Consider the following 16,903-nt stretch of genomic DNA (forward strand, 5'->3'; position numbering starts at 1 on the left):
GGCATTGCAGGCACAGCTATGTTATTCCCATGCACAACAAAAATAAAGAATAAAAAAAAAAAAAAATTTTTAAAGGAAAATGTTAACAAAGAAAAAATATATACAAATTAAAACAAACGATGAGCTGCATGTAAAAAAGACCTCTATTTAAGGATGGTTAGTTGATCTGTGCACATTGCAGGTTTAAATTACTGATACATCACATCCCTCCCATACAGATAAAGACATAGTTATTCATTTCTAACCGTTGTTGTAGGGAACAGCAATTCACTCCTTAGAGAGAACATTCAGCTCTCACAGAGAGAGCGCCACTGATAGCTTTCAGGGAGATAGCTACTAAGCTTCAAAGGAACACAATAGCGTTAGAAATACAAGCCACACTCGTGTCCAATCAGATGCAACATTTAGCATGACCTAATTGCAAAAGTGTTGCTGTCTGGAAGATGTAATGTAATGTTTACATTGCAGTGTTAAAACTGCAGGGCATTAAGATGAAGTGGTCTGGGTGCCTTTAGAGGACTTTTAACTCCCTCATCATTACCAAGGTAGGCACGATTCAGAAGAGAGAATGAAAAGTTCACTGCAAAGTATGTGTTGTTAATTGGGTTTGTGTGAGTGACTAGTTAACTGTGTGTTCTTATGGCTAGTTATTTAAGCATATGTACAGTTGTACATATTGCCGACCTCACAAAAATCTTTCACACACAAGGCGCACACACATATATATGCTACACACACAACCCAGCCCTCCCCCCACCGGTTATCTGAGTTTTTTTATGGGCATGTATGTTCATTCCTGATTTAGTGATGTTGAGTTCAGTGACTGGGTTTTTAATTTGTTTGTGTGGTTATCAAACTACAACACTATTAAAAGACTAGGCATGACACCTAGACTTTGCTATTTTAGTTCTGGATATACTGCAGCATGGTTCTACTGGATATCTCTGGCTCCTTTCCCTGACCTAGCTGCTAAGATATTACTGTACAAATCATGGCTTCAAGATTATTGTGGTCTTGACACATAATCCATTCAGTTTTGGTGGTTAGCCTCCTATTTATGCTCCATGTGTGAATCTAATCTTGGATTCATTTAAAGCTACACCTTAAAGATCATAATCACCAGTGCTCCTTTGCAAGCTCTGCTCTCCCTGATTACTTAGATAATATTTCTTATATTTATTTTAAATATTACAGATATAAATTCTAAACATGGTCCTTCCCAAGCTTCAGAAAACAATCAATGAATACATCTGGAAAAAAGCCACAGAAAATATTCCATTCTTTTATGTGACTGCCTCCAAAGCTGCGAGGATACAGAGTTTCCTATGTAAAAAGATTCTACACAACATCTTCCCGAATTCAACCTATAACCCTGAGATGCTAAGCAAAACCTATATTGTGGGACATAGACTCTTATCTATGTCCATACAATCTCATGCAGGTTTTATGTATTCAAAGAGACAAACTACTGTACCTCCTCTGGATGCTTTCTACAACATGGTGGACTGGGGCTATACTAATGTTAAAGAACCTTCACCCTCTTGGGCTAGCTCTTCTGACCTCGCTAAAGGTGCTCATCCCTGACAGCTTGGAACTCCTATAATTAGAAACGTGTATCAATCATTTGAAGTGGGCAAGATAAGCCCGTTTCCACACCAAGCTTCAACCTACAAGATGCCCTGCACTGATTATGTTACTTACCTTTGCATCAAACATACCCTTTAGTCCCAGGGGCTGTCCTCTGTTCTCTCTGACGTGACATCCCCACTGGGAAAAATGATACTCACAAGGCTGAGAAACCACTCTCTCTATGATATAAACATTTGGCACTGCACACTAACTCCAATAAACTCTCATACATGAGATTATGGGCAACAGAACTAGATCACACTTTTTCACTAGAAATGTGGCAAACAGCAGTAGTCCAAATTATGAAAAACTCACATTGCGCTAATCACTGTGAGATGTGTTGGTACCTGGTGCCACCCTGGCGGTCACATATCTATCCAGGTTCCCTGGATACTGCCTGGCATTGCGGTAAAGATGTAGATTCACTATCTCTTGTTTTCTGGGAGTGACCAGCCCTACACGGATTCTGTTTAGAGGATCAGTTGCTAATACTTTGCACCACCTCCTTCTCCATCCCAGACTCGCCTAAGGCTCTCCTGCTGGACTTACTCCCACACAACATAAAGAGGCCCAGAAAGGTCCTTCTGCTGCATATACTCATATTTACTTGTAAAATCTCTTGTTTCAAACTTCGGAAAATCAATAAAACATTAAATACTGAAAACAAAAAACACTGCTTATATTATTATTATTATTTTTATTTTCTTGTGGATATTTTGTTTCGTCTTTGATTGGATAGCCCAAAAAATAAATACTAGCGATAACAATTAAATTATTGTAGTATTTGATAGTTACAAGATTACAAGCTCTAGATTAGTTCATATAATGAGCATAGTGTTTTTATTCATCCCAAATGTATAAACAAAACAAAACTAGAAAAGTTACTTACATTCTATATTAAATCCCTATGTACGTTTAAATAATATGTTTTTATGACCATTGCCATTTCCTTTGAAGCCATCTATCAACTTCAAGAAAAAACACTTCCACTAGCAATTCACCTTGCTGCTTTCAGCCATAAGTAAAAATCTCTAATGAGACAGAGGAGAGTATTATTATAAATCTCGTCAAACTATCTAACTTTAAGAAGGCCACAAATTACGCCTTGTTACAGTGCCTTATACATTTGCCCTGTAACAAGGCGTTGTAATACAAAAGCAAATAAAAACAGACAGAAATCAGCCCTGTTCTCAAATTCCTGCTACCCTTGGGTGGCATTAAAGGCTACATTATCCTCAGTGTAGTTAATGCTAAAGAGCATAACGAGAGTTAGTACACAAGAGACAAATCGTTTTGGGTTAATCCACCACAGAAAGATATACAAGGGTATTTACTAAAATAATAATGGCTGGGAATTCAAAGTGAGTTCCAAATAATTTTCACGATGAAAAATATTTTTTTTCCCCAATGTATCTATTTTACCCTACGTGTTGAAATTCCCTCACATGGAAAAATGTCTTGGGATTTGAAATGTACTCTTAAATGTAATGTAAGACACTCAATTATGGTATCCTTTGTTAATCAAAAGCTGTATTGTACCAAGGGACAATATTATGTCAGTTTTTGTTATTAGACTTTAAATAGAAGACTCATGTTCAACCTAATTTTACCAGGTCTATTGTTTCCATTACAGTAGTACTTCTGTTGAGGAGTTAGCAGCAAACAAAATGTCATCCTTAGTTGTTCATGATTCGGATGGCTGGAGCAGTGAGGAAGAAGATAATAGAGCACCAATATCTTATCCTGGTAACTTTATTTTTTAATTGATCAGTTCTCTCTAAATACTCTTACTATATCTATTGTTAAGCAGATTATTTGTTTACAGGCAGGCGACCTTTGGGCACGAGGGCAAGCTTTTTCAAACTGACACTCAGACAAGCTAAAAAAAGCTTGAATCTTAACGGATGATTAAAGGGATGCTCTATGCACCAAAACACCTTTGGGTGTACAGTCTCACTGTTTATCTGCCGTTTAGAAGTTAAATTACATGTTTATGCAGCCTTACCACAGCTCATCTGGCTGTGCCTCACACAGCCTCAATGAAATAAACACTTTCATTTTCAAACCGATCTTTCAGCACAGTGTATTTACTTTAGAAGTTGAAAACAAGAAATCTCAATGTATCCTTCAGACTCTGGAAGACACAGAGCAGGAGATAATATTTTCTAAAATAAACACATTGTTCAATAAGGGAAGTTTAAAAATCAGACCTAATCAGGGATATTGTACAGTATTTAATGCATCTCTATGATGAGATGCTAATCTGGGCCAGGGCTTGTGCTGGCTCTGCCCCTGATCAGTCTCAGCCAATCCAATGCTTTCCTATGAGAAATCTTGTGATTGGCTCAGATCAACACTTTTGATGATGTCAGCCAAGCAGGCAGATCAGGGGCAGAGCTAGCAGCAGCAGACTGCAATAAAAGAAAGAATTCACTATATATAGGGATTCAAGGGGGTGCAGGGGAGCTACATTTTAACATAATAGTGTTAAGTTGCTGTCCAAAAGCCTGTCTAAATAATTTCTTCCAAGTACTCATTAATGGAGATGCACGCATATACAGCTCGAGGTCTACATTCTTCAAATCAGAATAACACAATGCAAGTGGAAAGGTTGTTTGAGTCTGGGTTTGTGTTTGTGACATAGTTGTCCCTGTGCGCAGGTTCGCAAAGTGATCTTAATGAAGAGCTGTATTTCCTCAAGGTGAAAAAGCAATATTCAGAGTCTGAGATCCAGACCCTGCTCACCTGTGCTCTCCATGGTGGTCAGGATCACATTGCCTATAAGGAATTTGCGGTGAGTCCTAATTTACACCTCATCATGTAATTACTAAAAGAAACAGGTGTATTTATACATTATGCAAACTGCCAAGAGGAAGAACATACACAGAATCATGCACTAAGCAAGTGAATAATAGTGCTGAATATTTTTATTGACTGATGCTTTGTACTTTACTTGTTTAAATTTCATTTGAAAAATTGATTATATTCTTTAACAGCCTGTAGTCTTGTTTGACCATTTCTAGATCGTAGGATAGGAATAGTGTGAGTGAGTCTCGAAGATCTAGATCGTGACTCCAAAATTGTATGTGACAAGTAGAATGTGTTCAAACCAATATTAATTCTCTGAGATCAGCCAACTATGCAGGTGATTTAAGTAGCATACATTGTTTCTATTGATATCATCAGACCTTTCTTAGGCAGCTTATCCTCAGAGTCTCATTGAGAGCAATAGCATTTAGACAGGTGTTTATCATAAGCAAACTTTTTTGGTTCAGCAGATTGGCAAATCAGCAAGTATGAAATAGCCAGTTTAAATTTTTTTTGTATAGTAATAATATTAACCAGACTCCTTAATTCTTAAAGGGAGTCTGTAGTGCCAGGAAAACAAAGCCATTTTCCTGACACTAAAGAATCCTACAGTGCCCCCCTCGCGCACTCCTCCTGCGGCTCTGAAGGAATTAAAACCCCTTCAGCTACTTTCCTGAATTCAGCGCCTATGTCTCTCGACGCTGGGTCAGGCTCCGCCCAGGCTCCTCATCGGAAGGGGAGACCTAATACGCATGCGCGGCAATAGCCGTGCTCACATTAGGATTTCCCAATAGGAAAAAATAAATTAAACCAATAGTGAAGCTACACAATGATAGTAAGTGGAATATGCCCTTACTATTAAATGAACAATTAGATGTGTGTAGCGGAGTGCAATATTAGAATCCACGATCTCCGCTGGTAGAACAGGTAAATCCAGAGTCAGCGCTTAAAAGAAAGGTTTTTACTATATATTGGTTTTTACTATATATTGGGGCTGATGTGTGTTGTAGTCCTTGCTGCTTAAACGCAGGACTTCTCTTTTTGCTTAAAAGAAAGGCAATATCCCCAATCCTCCCAATAACCGGACGAAACACAGTCTGGGAGTCAACTAGCAGCTTTATTCAGAACTTCCAGCATTTATGCAAGTCCCCATGCAAGGGGTTTCCTTACTGACAAAGCAGGGGTGATACAGTAAGGGACTACATGGGGGACTTAACCGTTGATACATTTCTCCCATCAGGCACCGCTGCACGAGAGGGATACTCCCACTGAAATAGACTGTTAAGTGGATTATCCCCTCGTGCAGCAGAACCGGCAATTCACATTAAAATATATAACTTTAACAATATTCGTCTGATTTTCACGAACCGGTGTTCGGTAGATAGCTGGGGTCTGAGGGTACATTTCGTGTGATTACCGCTCAGATCCCAGCTAAACTAACCGAACGCCGCATGAAATACATTTGTGTATTTAGTTCGTTTCAAATGTACCGAATACTAATGGGAAAACATAATAGAGGAATACCGGAGCTCTCGAACGGCCTGGAAGTGCAGCGGTGTTCGTGTCGTCGAGCAGCCGTTTTTAGTTCCACGCGCTCGATGACAAAACACCGCTGGGGAACAAAGAATACAAGATGGCCGACCGCCGCCTGGTCGGTAGCCGAACGACGGGCACCTAGGAATACACTTAATTACCGATTGCAACATTGTTGCAATCGGTTAACGAGCGCCACACGTCTCTTAATGTGTGGTCTATCAGGGGGGCCCATATTCGTTTCACGAACGGCCCGGATAGTCGCCGTTCGTGAAACGAAGTGACTGAATGCTAGCGGCTTACGGCTGCTAGCATACGAATTACAATGGACACATAATACACGGCAGAAGACATATATTTACACAGCATACAATACAGACAACCTTTATGGCAATTAAAGTCCAGTGTTCTAGAAGTGGCTAGGTTTGCCACAATGTGCTAGGTGATTCAACATCACAGATTTCTGGGGTGGCTTGCTTGATATCCCGTGAAGATACCAATAGAAATACTATATTAAATACAATTAGAAATAAAAGCAAATGAAATGGTTTAACACTAACATAATAAATCTTACCCTGTGTGAAACATTATGCCTACAACTTGCCTAATAGTGGGTGCAATTTAGAGTGCATTTTGTGAAGAATAATGAAACCTAAATACTTATCTCATGCTTTCTTATTCTCAGGCCTTGGCACATGAGACACCTGTAGACACTTTTTGTGTGGCTTCTGCACCTGAAAACCGAAACAAGAACAGATATAGAGACATATTGCCATGTAAGATGGGGAATGCTTGGCATTTGAGAGGTACCCTTTGGAAGACAGCACAAATATAAAACTACAGAGATCTATGCCGGACCGGGCAAATTAGAATTTGCAGAATTGCATTAAAACACTGATTAGTTACCACAGACCAAATGTCAAAATATAATTTGTAAGGATATATAAGTAGTAGTAATGTATAAAATATTAAATTTAAATATTAATATGCAAACAGAAAATATTTAAAAAAAAAGGAGGATTTTATTGATGATTCTGGAAGAATTTGTGGAATTTAGAGTTTTAGGTGAGTGTTGACTAAATGATCATATGGTGCATTTCTATTTGAATATCTTCCAAAACAATAAAAAACTATAAGATAAAGTGGAAAAAAGTTCAAATCTACATAAATTGCACTCACAAAACAGAAGTGCTGAAATACTTATTTAAAATAAAACTAAAACTAAAGCAGGTGTGTGGTGACCGCTAGTATCCTCGAGGGCCGGATCAGAACTAACGTGTCCTATGATGATTCCTCAGAGATAGTACTTCCATGTCCGTCTACTGCCACACCTCCAATCGACACGTTTCATTGGAGGACGTCCCACTACATAAGAATTAGAAGGTGTATGTGCACCTCATCATATAATATATAGTATATAAAATACTCATAGATTTTAGGAGAAACAAATGTATTGATACAGTATTGTATAGCAGTCACTGATCGAAAGCCTAAGGCAGTCAGTGAACCAGATGAATAGCCATTCTCTGGCAGGGGAGATCTCCCAAGCCAGAAAGTGCACTCCAATGTGGTGCTCTGAATGAGGGGAAGAGGCGGAGCCAGTGGATCACTTCCTGTGCTCTCCTTTCCTTCAGAGTGCTCATGGAGTGCTCACTCACAAAGTATGCTTCTTGTAAATATTTTCTACAGCCCCTATGCAACCCTGCACCCACCTCAGGCTCTATTCCTCCTTGCCCCCACCAGGGCCTCCATGTCGCTTCCATTACAGCCTCTATCCCTCCCTGCACCCACTAAAGTTCCTACCCCTCACTGCACCCACCACAGCCCCTACCCGTAATCACCACAGCCCCTATGCCTTCCTGCATCGACCTCATCCCTTATCACTCCCTGCATCCACTACAGCCCCTATGACCCCCTGCACCCACTAAAGCCCCTATGTCCTCCTGCACCTACTACGGTCCACATTCCCCCTCTGCACATACTACTCCCCTATATCTTCCTGCACCTACTTCAGCCCCCCATACAAAAGGGTAATCCAGACATGGACCCCTTGCTCACGGTGCCTAGAGAGATATCAGCTATGCCTCACTGATGATGCCTAACAAGGCTGAAATGATTGTCTGGGGTTGCTGTGTCTCTCATGCAGAGGGATCTTGCTGGCATTTCGGATCTGGACTGCCCGTATGGGTGGGACCAGTCTGATATGTTTCAGAGATGTTCTCTCTGTAATGGCACAAGATGAGCTAAAACCAGCTTGAGATCTGAGCAGGGACCCACCGAAGGGCAGGCTATTTTAGCTGCTGCCCATTCTCCGTATTCTCTTGCGCCCTGTTTTTTACAGCCCCTCATACACGCATACTACAGCCACTATTCCTCTAATAAACACACTGCAGCCACGATCCTCCTCAAACACATACTGCAGGCTCTATATTCCCCCCCCAATACACACACACACACACAATAGAGTCCCAGTATCTCTCAGATGCCTACTAAAGCCTCTACCCTGCACACATACAACAGCCCATATCCACACACACACTGCAACACAACTAGCCCTCTCCACTCACATACTATACTGCAAACACACCCATCCACACACACAAATCCACATGGAGCCTCACTGTATGAACGCAATCCCACAAACAACATCCCCACACATGTATTTCCACATGCAGCCTCTCTACACACACGTCACAAGCAGCATCCCGACTGCATTCCGACTCCTTACACACACACATACACACTCAAGTATTTCAATCTCTTATATAGCACCAACATATTCTGCAGTGCTGTACAATAGGTTAAGCAAGCCAAACACAACACTACATCACAAGCAGCATCCCATTCATGCAACCCCACAAATATCCTACAAATGTGTTTGGATGCTACTTGTTTGGTTGCATATGTGGTTGCATATGTGGCTCCATCCAAAAACAGTATTTTATTAAAACACTGTGTTGGTTGAATTAAATATGGCCCTGTTTGGAACCCTGCAGATGTTGTATCATGACTGTGTGGCTCTCACAGGACTATCCTTGGCACTGGGTAGCATGCACATAATGCCTGTGAGAAAGGTGCACGAAGAAGGGAGAGAAGAGTAGTAATGGGTAAAAAAAAACAGGTGAGGGGCCTCTGACAGGGCCGGACTGGCCCACCGGGATACCAGTAAACTTCTCGGTGAGCCGACATACAAGATGGCCGGTGCGTGGCCGCCTAGTGTGCACCAGCCCGGCCCGCAATTGCGCTCCCCTCCTGGCGGTAACAGAATGTAGCGTAGCCGAGCAGGCAGCTTCTGTTCCCATACCCAGTCTGACAGGAACCCTGAAGCGAGAACGCTCCTCCCGCGAGCAGGCAGGTTGGAGCGTTGCCGTGCGTTACTATGGCAACGCTCCGACCTGCCTGCTGTTCTTGCAGGAGGAGAGCTCTTCTGGCTGCAGGCTGAACTGCACGCGCCACCACTGGACCACCAGGGATTGAAGAGTAGCCGTTCCCCCTCTCCCCTGACCAAAAGGTAAGGGGGAGGGGAATAATATAAAGCTTTTTTTTTGTTTTTTTTTAATATATCAATGCTAAACCCCCCCCCATACACACACTAACCCCCTCCCACCCACCAACAGAACCCCTCCACACATAAACAGAACCCCTTCACACATACAGAACCCCTTCACACACACAGAACCCCTCCACACACAAACAGAACCCCTCCACACACAAACAGAACCCCTCCACACACAAACAGAACCCCTCCACACACAAACAGAACCCCTTCACACATAAACAGAACCCCTCCACACATAAACAGAACCCCTCCACACATACAGAACCCCCTCCACACATACAGAACCCCCTCCACACATACAGAACACACACAGAACCCCTCCACACACACAGAACCCCTCCACACACACAGAACACCTCCACACACACAGAACCTGTCCACACATAAACAGAACCCCTCCACACATAAACAGAACCCCTCCACGCACATAGCACCCCTCCACGCACACAGCACCCCTCCACGCACACAGCACCCCTCCACGCACACAGCACCCCTCCACGCACACAGTACCCATTCACGCACACAGCACCCCTTCACACACACAGCACCCCTTCATGCACAAAGCACCCCTTCATGCACAAACAGCACTCTCTTTACACACACACTGTACCCCCCACACACACTAAACCGCTACACACACTGCACCCCCTCCAAATACACACCGCACTCCCCACACACATAAAGCCCTACACAAACTGCACTCCCCACACACTGAACCCCTACACACACTGAACACACATACTGCACCCCTCACTGCAGTCTGTGTGTGTGAGTGTATTCAGCAGTCTGTGCGCGTTCACCAGTCTGTGTGTATATTCCGCAGTCTCTATATGTGTGTATTCAGCAGCCTGTGTGTGTTTTTTGCGGTTTGTGTGTATTCAGCAGTGTGTGTGTGTGTGTATTCAGCAGGCTGTCTGTGTGTGTAAGTATTGTATTTGTTGGAGGTACCAATACATATAAACCGAATTTTATTGATAATTTATATTATTATTCCTTTGAGTGGTTGCGTAGCCAGGGCCCCAGTGCATTGGTTTGCCCAGTGGGCTATTATGCTCTTATGGTGGCCCTGGTCTAGGTTATATGTGTGCTCTGATGATCATGCTCCTACAAAATGTAAATGAAAAGACACTCATTTGAGTACCAGGAAGGGGATGAGCTGTAACAGCCACTTCTGGCCAAGAAGAGGTTAAAGATTTATGTATTTCTCTGGGTTTTTTTGCAGCGATTTTTGTATCACTAATGGGTGTCCCATTTTTATATTTTCAAAATCTGGTCACCCTAGACACATGGAAGGTTGGGAGGGGGTATAGGGACACATGGAGGGCTGGGAGAGCCATAGGGACACCTGGAAGACTGGGAGAGAGGGCTAATAGGACACATGAAGGGCTGGGGGGCTAATGGGACACATGTGGGGGCTACTGAGACACATGGAGGCCTGTGAGGTAATGAGACACATGGCGGGGCTGGGGAGTAAAAAAGACACATGGAGGTGTGTGGGAAAGAGACAGACGGATTGGGAAAGGGGAACAGGAGACACACACAGAGGAGCTGAGGAAGACGAACAAGAGACAGACAGAGGGAGTGGGGAAGGACAGTATGAGACACACAGAGGAGCTGTGAGGAAAGATACACATAGAGGTGCTGGCAGGGCCGGATTAAGAGCACACTGGGCCTGGTGCTGACAATTATGATGGGCCTAATTACGGAATCTTATCGACCAAAAACACTAAAACAGTCATACCTCCCAAGCGTCATGTATGTCATGGAGATGGTGCTGGAGGGAAACTCATAGGATTCAGCTATAAGAAAACACATACTCTATGCTAATCTCTCTCTAATTTATGCTTTCATCTTTCAAGTAAATCCATACCCCCTAACAGCAGTGTCCAGTGAAGCAGGAAGTCAATGGGCGGGGTAAAAGGGTGGGCCACTGGTGCAAATCACGTAACCAGAACTGCCAAAAGGGGAGAACATGCCAAAAAGGGGGCATGTCTGTCCAAAGAATTTGAAGGACAGCCTGGCATGAATGCATGTCAGCAGGGGAGGGCTGGCAGCCTTAGGCCTGGGGGGCAAAACCAGTCAAGTGGCCCATTGCGCCACCCCCCCATGTGACATCACAATGCCCCACCCATATGATCTGCCATATGAACTAACGCCAGTGCTGCACACAGTGTGTGTTTACATTAAAAAGCCTGCAGGGACCAGCTATAGACACCAGAACCACTTCATTAAGCTATAGTGTCCCTTTAATGTGAGGTAAATTATAGATTAGTGTCACTAATAATATACTAGATTGCCTACTTACAATTGGATGAGGATGATGATGGGCTGCAGTTTGGCTCCACTGGTCTGGTGTAGAACAGGACCTCTGGAGGCTGTTTGCAACTGTGGTCACAAAATTCAACGTTCTGGGAGAATTGGAAGCAGCTCCATTTTTTGGGGGCCTCTTACACAGCTCAAGGTCTGGGCTCCAGTGCCTGACGGTGAGTATGCCCATAAGGCCCACTCATAAGTCCACTTATATGTTCCACCCACCCATGAGCTCGCTCACAGGGAGTGGAGTGTGTAGGGGATGTGTTATGTGTTATCTAATATGTGTGCTTATGGTATGTAGTGTATAGGGATACCAGTTTGTGCAGGTGATGCAGTGTGTTTGTGTGTAGTGGAACAGTGTGTATTTGTGTATAAGGGATGTATTATGTGTTTCTGGTTGTGTGTGAGGGATGCATTGTGTGAATCTGTGTTTGTATGCATAAGGGATGCAAGGTGTGTGTCTGTATGTGTGTGCATTGAGTGTAAGAGATGCATTGTGTTTCTGTGTGTATGTAAGAAAAACAGTGTGTGTGTTTGCATGTGTGTGTAAGGGTTTGCAGTGTATGTTTCTGTGTATGTGTGCAAATGATGCATTGTCTTTGTGTGTAAGGGTTGCATTGTGTGTGTGTGTGTAATGGATGCATTGTGTGTTTCTCTGTGTGTAAGGGAAGCCTGTTCTGTTTCTGTGTATGTATAGGGATGCATTGTGTGTTTCTGTGTATGTATAGGGATGCATTGTGTGTTTCTGTGTATGTATAGGGATGCATTGTGTGTTTCTGTGTATGTATAGGGATGCATTGTGTGTGTGTGTGTGTGCGCGTAGTGTTAAAGAGCTCCCTGTCTTGCCCCCTGTCCTATAGAGCTGTCCCTTCTGTCCCTTAGAGCTCTCCCCTGCCCCTTAGTGGTCTCTCCTCTCCCCCACCCTCCCCTAGCGGTCTCTTCTCACACTCACCCACCCTCCCTGTGCTCTTCTCATCCCCCCTCCACCCTCCCTGTGTTCTTCTCACTCCTCCCTCTGTGTGTTCTCACCCCCCCTGTGTTCTTCTTACCATCCCTCCTCCCTGTGTTCTTCTTACTCCCCCCCTTGTTCTTCTTACCCCCTTCTTCTTATTACTCCCTTCTTCTTCTTACCCCCCCTTCTTCTTCTTACCCCCCTTCTTCTTTTTACTCCCCCCTCTTCTTCTTACTCCCCCCTCTTCTTCTTACTCCCCCTTCTTCTTCTTACCCCCTCTTCTAATTACTCCCCACTCTTGTTCTTACTCCCCCCTTCTTCTTCTTACCCCCCTCTTTTTCTTATCTCCCCTTCTTCTTACTCCCCCCTCTTATTATCCCCCCTCCCCTCTTCTTACTCCCTCTCTTCCCTCTTCTTACTCCCTCTCTTCCCTCTTCTTACTCCCCCCGCCCCTCTTACTCCCCCCTCCCCTCTTCTTACTCCCCCTCCCCTCTTCTTACTCCCCCCCCTCTTCTTACTACCCCCTTCTTCTTACTCTCCCCCCCTCCTTCCCCTCCCCTCTTCTTACTCTCCCCCCCTCCCTCCCCTCTTCTTACTCTCCCCCCCTCCCTCCCCTCTTCTTACTCTCCCCCCTCCCTCCCCTCTTCTTACTCTCCCCCCCTCCCTCCCCTCTTCTTACTCTCCCCCCCTCCCTCCCCTCTTCTTACTCTCCCCCCCCTCCCCTCTTCTTACTCTCCCCCCCTCCCCTCTTCTTACTCTCCCCCCCCTCCCCTCTTCTTACTCTCCCCCCTCCCTCCCCTCTTCTTACTCTCCCCCCCTCCCTCCCCTCTTCTTACTCTCCCCCCCTCCCTCCCCTCTTCTTACTCTCCCCCCTCCCTCCCCTCTTCTTACTCTCCCCCCTCCCTCCCCTCTTCTTACTCTCCCCCCTCCCTCCCCTCTTCTTACTCTCCCCCCTCCCTCCCCTCTTCTTACTCTCCCCCCCTCCCTCCCTCCCCTCTTCTTACTCTCCCCCCTCCCTCCCTCCCCTCTTCTTACTCTCCCCCCTCCCTCCCCTCTTCTTACTCTCCCCCCCTCCCTCCCCTCTTCTTACTCTCCCCCCCTCCCTCCCCTCTTCTTACTCTCCCCCCCTCCCTCCCCTCTTCTTACTCTCCCCCCCTCCCTCCCCTCTTCTTACTCTCCCCCCCTCCCTCCCCTCTTCATACTCTCCCCCCCTCCCTCCCTCCCCTCTTCATACTCTCCCCCCCCTCTTCTTACTCTCCCCCCCCCCTCCCTCCCCTCTTCTTACTCTCCCCACCTCCCCTCTTTTTACTCTCTCTCCCCCCCCCCCCCTTCTTCTTACCCCCTCCCCTGTAGGTGGCCGAGCTGCACTCCGGTCCGCGGTCCCGGCCGGAGTGATAGGAAGGTGCTCAGTGTGCACCTTCCTGTCAGTCCGGCCGGGTACAGGAAACAGAAACTCCTGTTCCGCGCGGAACAGGAGTTTCTGTTTCCTGTACCCGGCCGGACTGACAGGAAGTGCACACTCAGTGTGCACCTTCCCATCACTCCGGCCGGGACCGCGGACCGGAGTGCAGCTCGGCCACCTACAGGGGAGGGGAGGGAGGGAAAAGCTGCTGCAGCCGTCTGAGCGCTCTTTACAGAGCGCTCGGCGGCTGCAGCATTTAAAGGGCCGGCCCGCCGCGGCCGGTCCTAAAAGAATTTCGGGCGGCCTGGGGGGCAATTGCCTCCCTGCCCCCCGGCCCAGCCCGCCCCTGCATGTCAGGCTGCCCGCCAATAATGCAGGCTGTCCAACTAAGGGCATACTATGCAGGCAGCACCCTGAGCTTGACATAAATGTGTCTAATGATGCGCTCACTCCATGCTTTCTAAGGACTGTCCCCTAGCACTCGCTGGTCCACTTGTCTCCTTACCTTCTTACTAGCAGGCAGAAGTAGCTGGTATATAGTCTGGGACAGAGAAAAGGTGTATGTAGTAAGTGTAAAAGAAAGGGGACATGCCACAGTGTTAGAGAGACCAACGTCTGCATTACCTAAACTAATTTTATTGTCAGCCGGTCCACACAAGTTTTGTTCCCATACATCCCTCTTAAGCTTCCAAACTTAAAGGGACACTATAGTCAACAGAACAACTACCACTTATTGTATTTGTTCTGGTAAGTAGAATCATTCCATTCAGGCCCTTTGCAATAAACACTGTCTTTTCAGAGAAAATAACTCCACTGGCTACTCCTTAGATGGCTGCTAGAGGTGCTTCATGTGGCAGTACTGCCTAGTGTGCAGCACTGCCATTCAGTGTCTCCACCCTCTGCATGCAGACACTGAACTTCCCTCATAGAGATGCATTGATTCAATGCATCTCTATGAGGAGATGCTGATTGGCCAGGGCTATGTTGGACTTGTGCTGGCGCTGCCCCTGATCTGCCTAGTTGACAGTATCAGCCAATCCTATGGGGAAGTATTGTAATTTGCTCAGACCACCACTTCTGATGATGTCAGCAGACAGTCAGTTCAGAGGCAGATCCAGCAGCATATTTTACTATATTTAAGGAGTCAAGAAGGGGCCAGGGTGGTTGTTTTAACATAATAGGGTCAGAAATACATGATTGTGTTCCTGACCCTATAGTGCTCCTTTAAGCAAGAGTATGTGAAGAGTAGTTAGGGTTGCCACCTTTTTTGAAAATAAATACCAGCCTTAATCATTTGTATAATCACAAGGAGTGACATCAGAGAAAATTCTGTAAAATCACCAACAAACTACTCACAGTTTGATTCTGCTGTATAGATGAATTGCTCCCAGTGTCTCAGTCTCGCAAGTCACCCAGTGTCTCAGTGTCCCTATGTATCACAGTGTCAGTGTCCCCATGTCACCCAGACCCCTAGTCTCCCAGTTTCCCCATGTCTCAGTGTGTCCCCGTGTCACTAGGATACTGGGGACACAGTGAGACATGGGGACACAGTGAGACATGGGGACACTAAGAGACATGGGGACACTAAAAGACCCAGGGACACAAAGACATGGGGACACTGGGAGACATGGGGACACTGAGACATTTAGGGAAACTGGGAGAAATGGGGACACTGAGACACTAGGGACACTGAGACACTAGGGACACTGAGACATGGGAACACAGACACTGGGAGACTAGGGGACACTGGGGACATTGGCTGGGAGACAGACTCTTGGGGATACTGGGAGACATGGGGACAGTCGTGGACATAGACATGGGGACACTGGGACATATAGGGACACTGGGAGACATGGGGACACTAGGCACACTGAGACACTAAGAACACAGACACCGGGAGACATGGGGACACTGAAACATTTGGGGACACTAAGACACCAGGGACACAGACATGGGAACACAAACACTGGGAGACTAGGGGACACTGGCTGGGAGCCAGACACTTGGGGACACTGTGAGACATGGGGACACTAGCAACACTGGATGGGGGACATGGGGACACTGGGAGAAATGGGGACATAGAGTCTCCGTGTTCCAATGTCTCAGTGCCTCCCAATGTCCCTATGTCTCACAGCGTCCCCATGTGTCTCAGTGTCCCCTAGTGTCTGTGTCCCCTAGTGTCTCAGTGTCCCCTAGTGTCTCAGTGTCCCCATGTGTCCCCTAGTGTATCAGTGTCCCCATGTGTCCCTGCTGCCTTTCCCCCCATCCCTCACTTACCTGAGCTGTAGAGCTGCTGTCTGGACTCTGTGCTGTGTAGCTGCTCCCCCACGGATCAGTGAGTAGTAGAGAGAGGAAGAGATATGCTGTAACTTCCTATCCATGCCTCTCTCCACACACAGTGACCCCTACTGGCCGGTACTGGTATTGCAGAGTAATCTCCATTTATTCTGAGAAAAATACCTGCATTTGTATAGCCGGTATTACTGCAATACTGGCACGGCCAGGCAGCCTCAAATACCGGCTGTGCCAGTAAAATACCAGTGAGGTGGCAAACCTAAGAGTAATGTGTAAAAAAAAAAAAAAACTTTTTTTTTTTTAAATGGGCCTATTCCATGGGCCTGGGCCTGGAGCTGCAGCTCCATCAGCCCCTATGTTAATCCGGCCCTGGGTGCTGGGGCCTGGGAAAGAGACAAAGGGACTGGGACTG

At 45.7% G+C, this 16,903-nt stretch overlaps 1 protein-coding gene across 1 annotated transcript in view; it reads left to right on the forward strand.

Moving 5' to 3' along the window:
• FRMPD2 (FERM and PDZ domain containing 2) overlaps nt 1–16,903 on the forward strand; it is a 130,754-nt gene that overhangs the window by 92,233 nt on the left and 21,618 nt on the right. Inside the window, exons 35-37 of the mRNA XM_063433858.1 lie at nt 3,263–3,375; nt 4,290–4,423; nt 6,656–6,746. Of these exons, the coding sequence (XP_063289928.1) occupies nt 3,263–3,375; nt 4,290–4,423; nt 6,656–6,746 (338 nt within the window). The remainder of the gene's footprint in view (nt 1–3,262; nt 3,376–4,289; nt 4,424–6,655; nt 6,747–16,903) is intronic.

This window comes from Pelobates fuscus, chromosome 10 (genome assembly GCF_036172605.1).
Source record: "Pelobates fuscus isolate aPelFus1 chromosome 10, aPelFus1.pri, whole genome shotgun sequence".
Taxonomy (NCBI): Eukaryota; Metazoa; Chordata; class Amphibia; order Anura; family Pelobatidae; genus Pelobates; species Pelobates fuscus.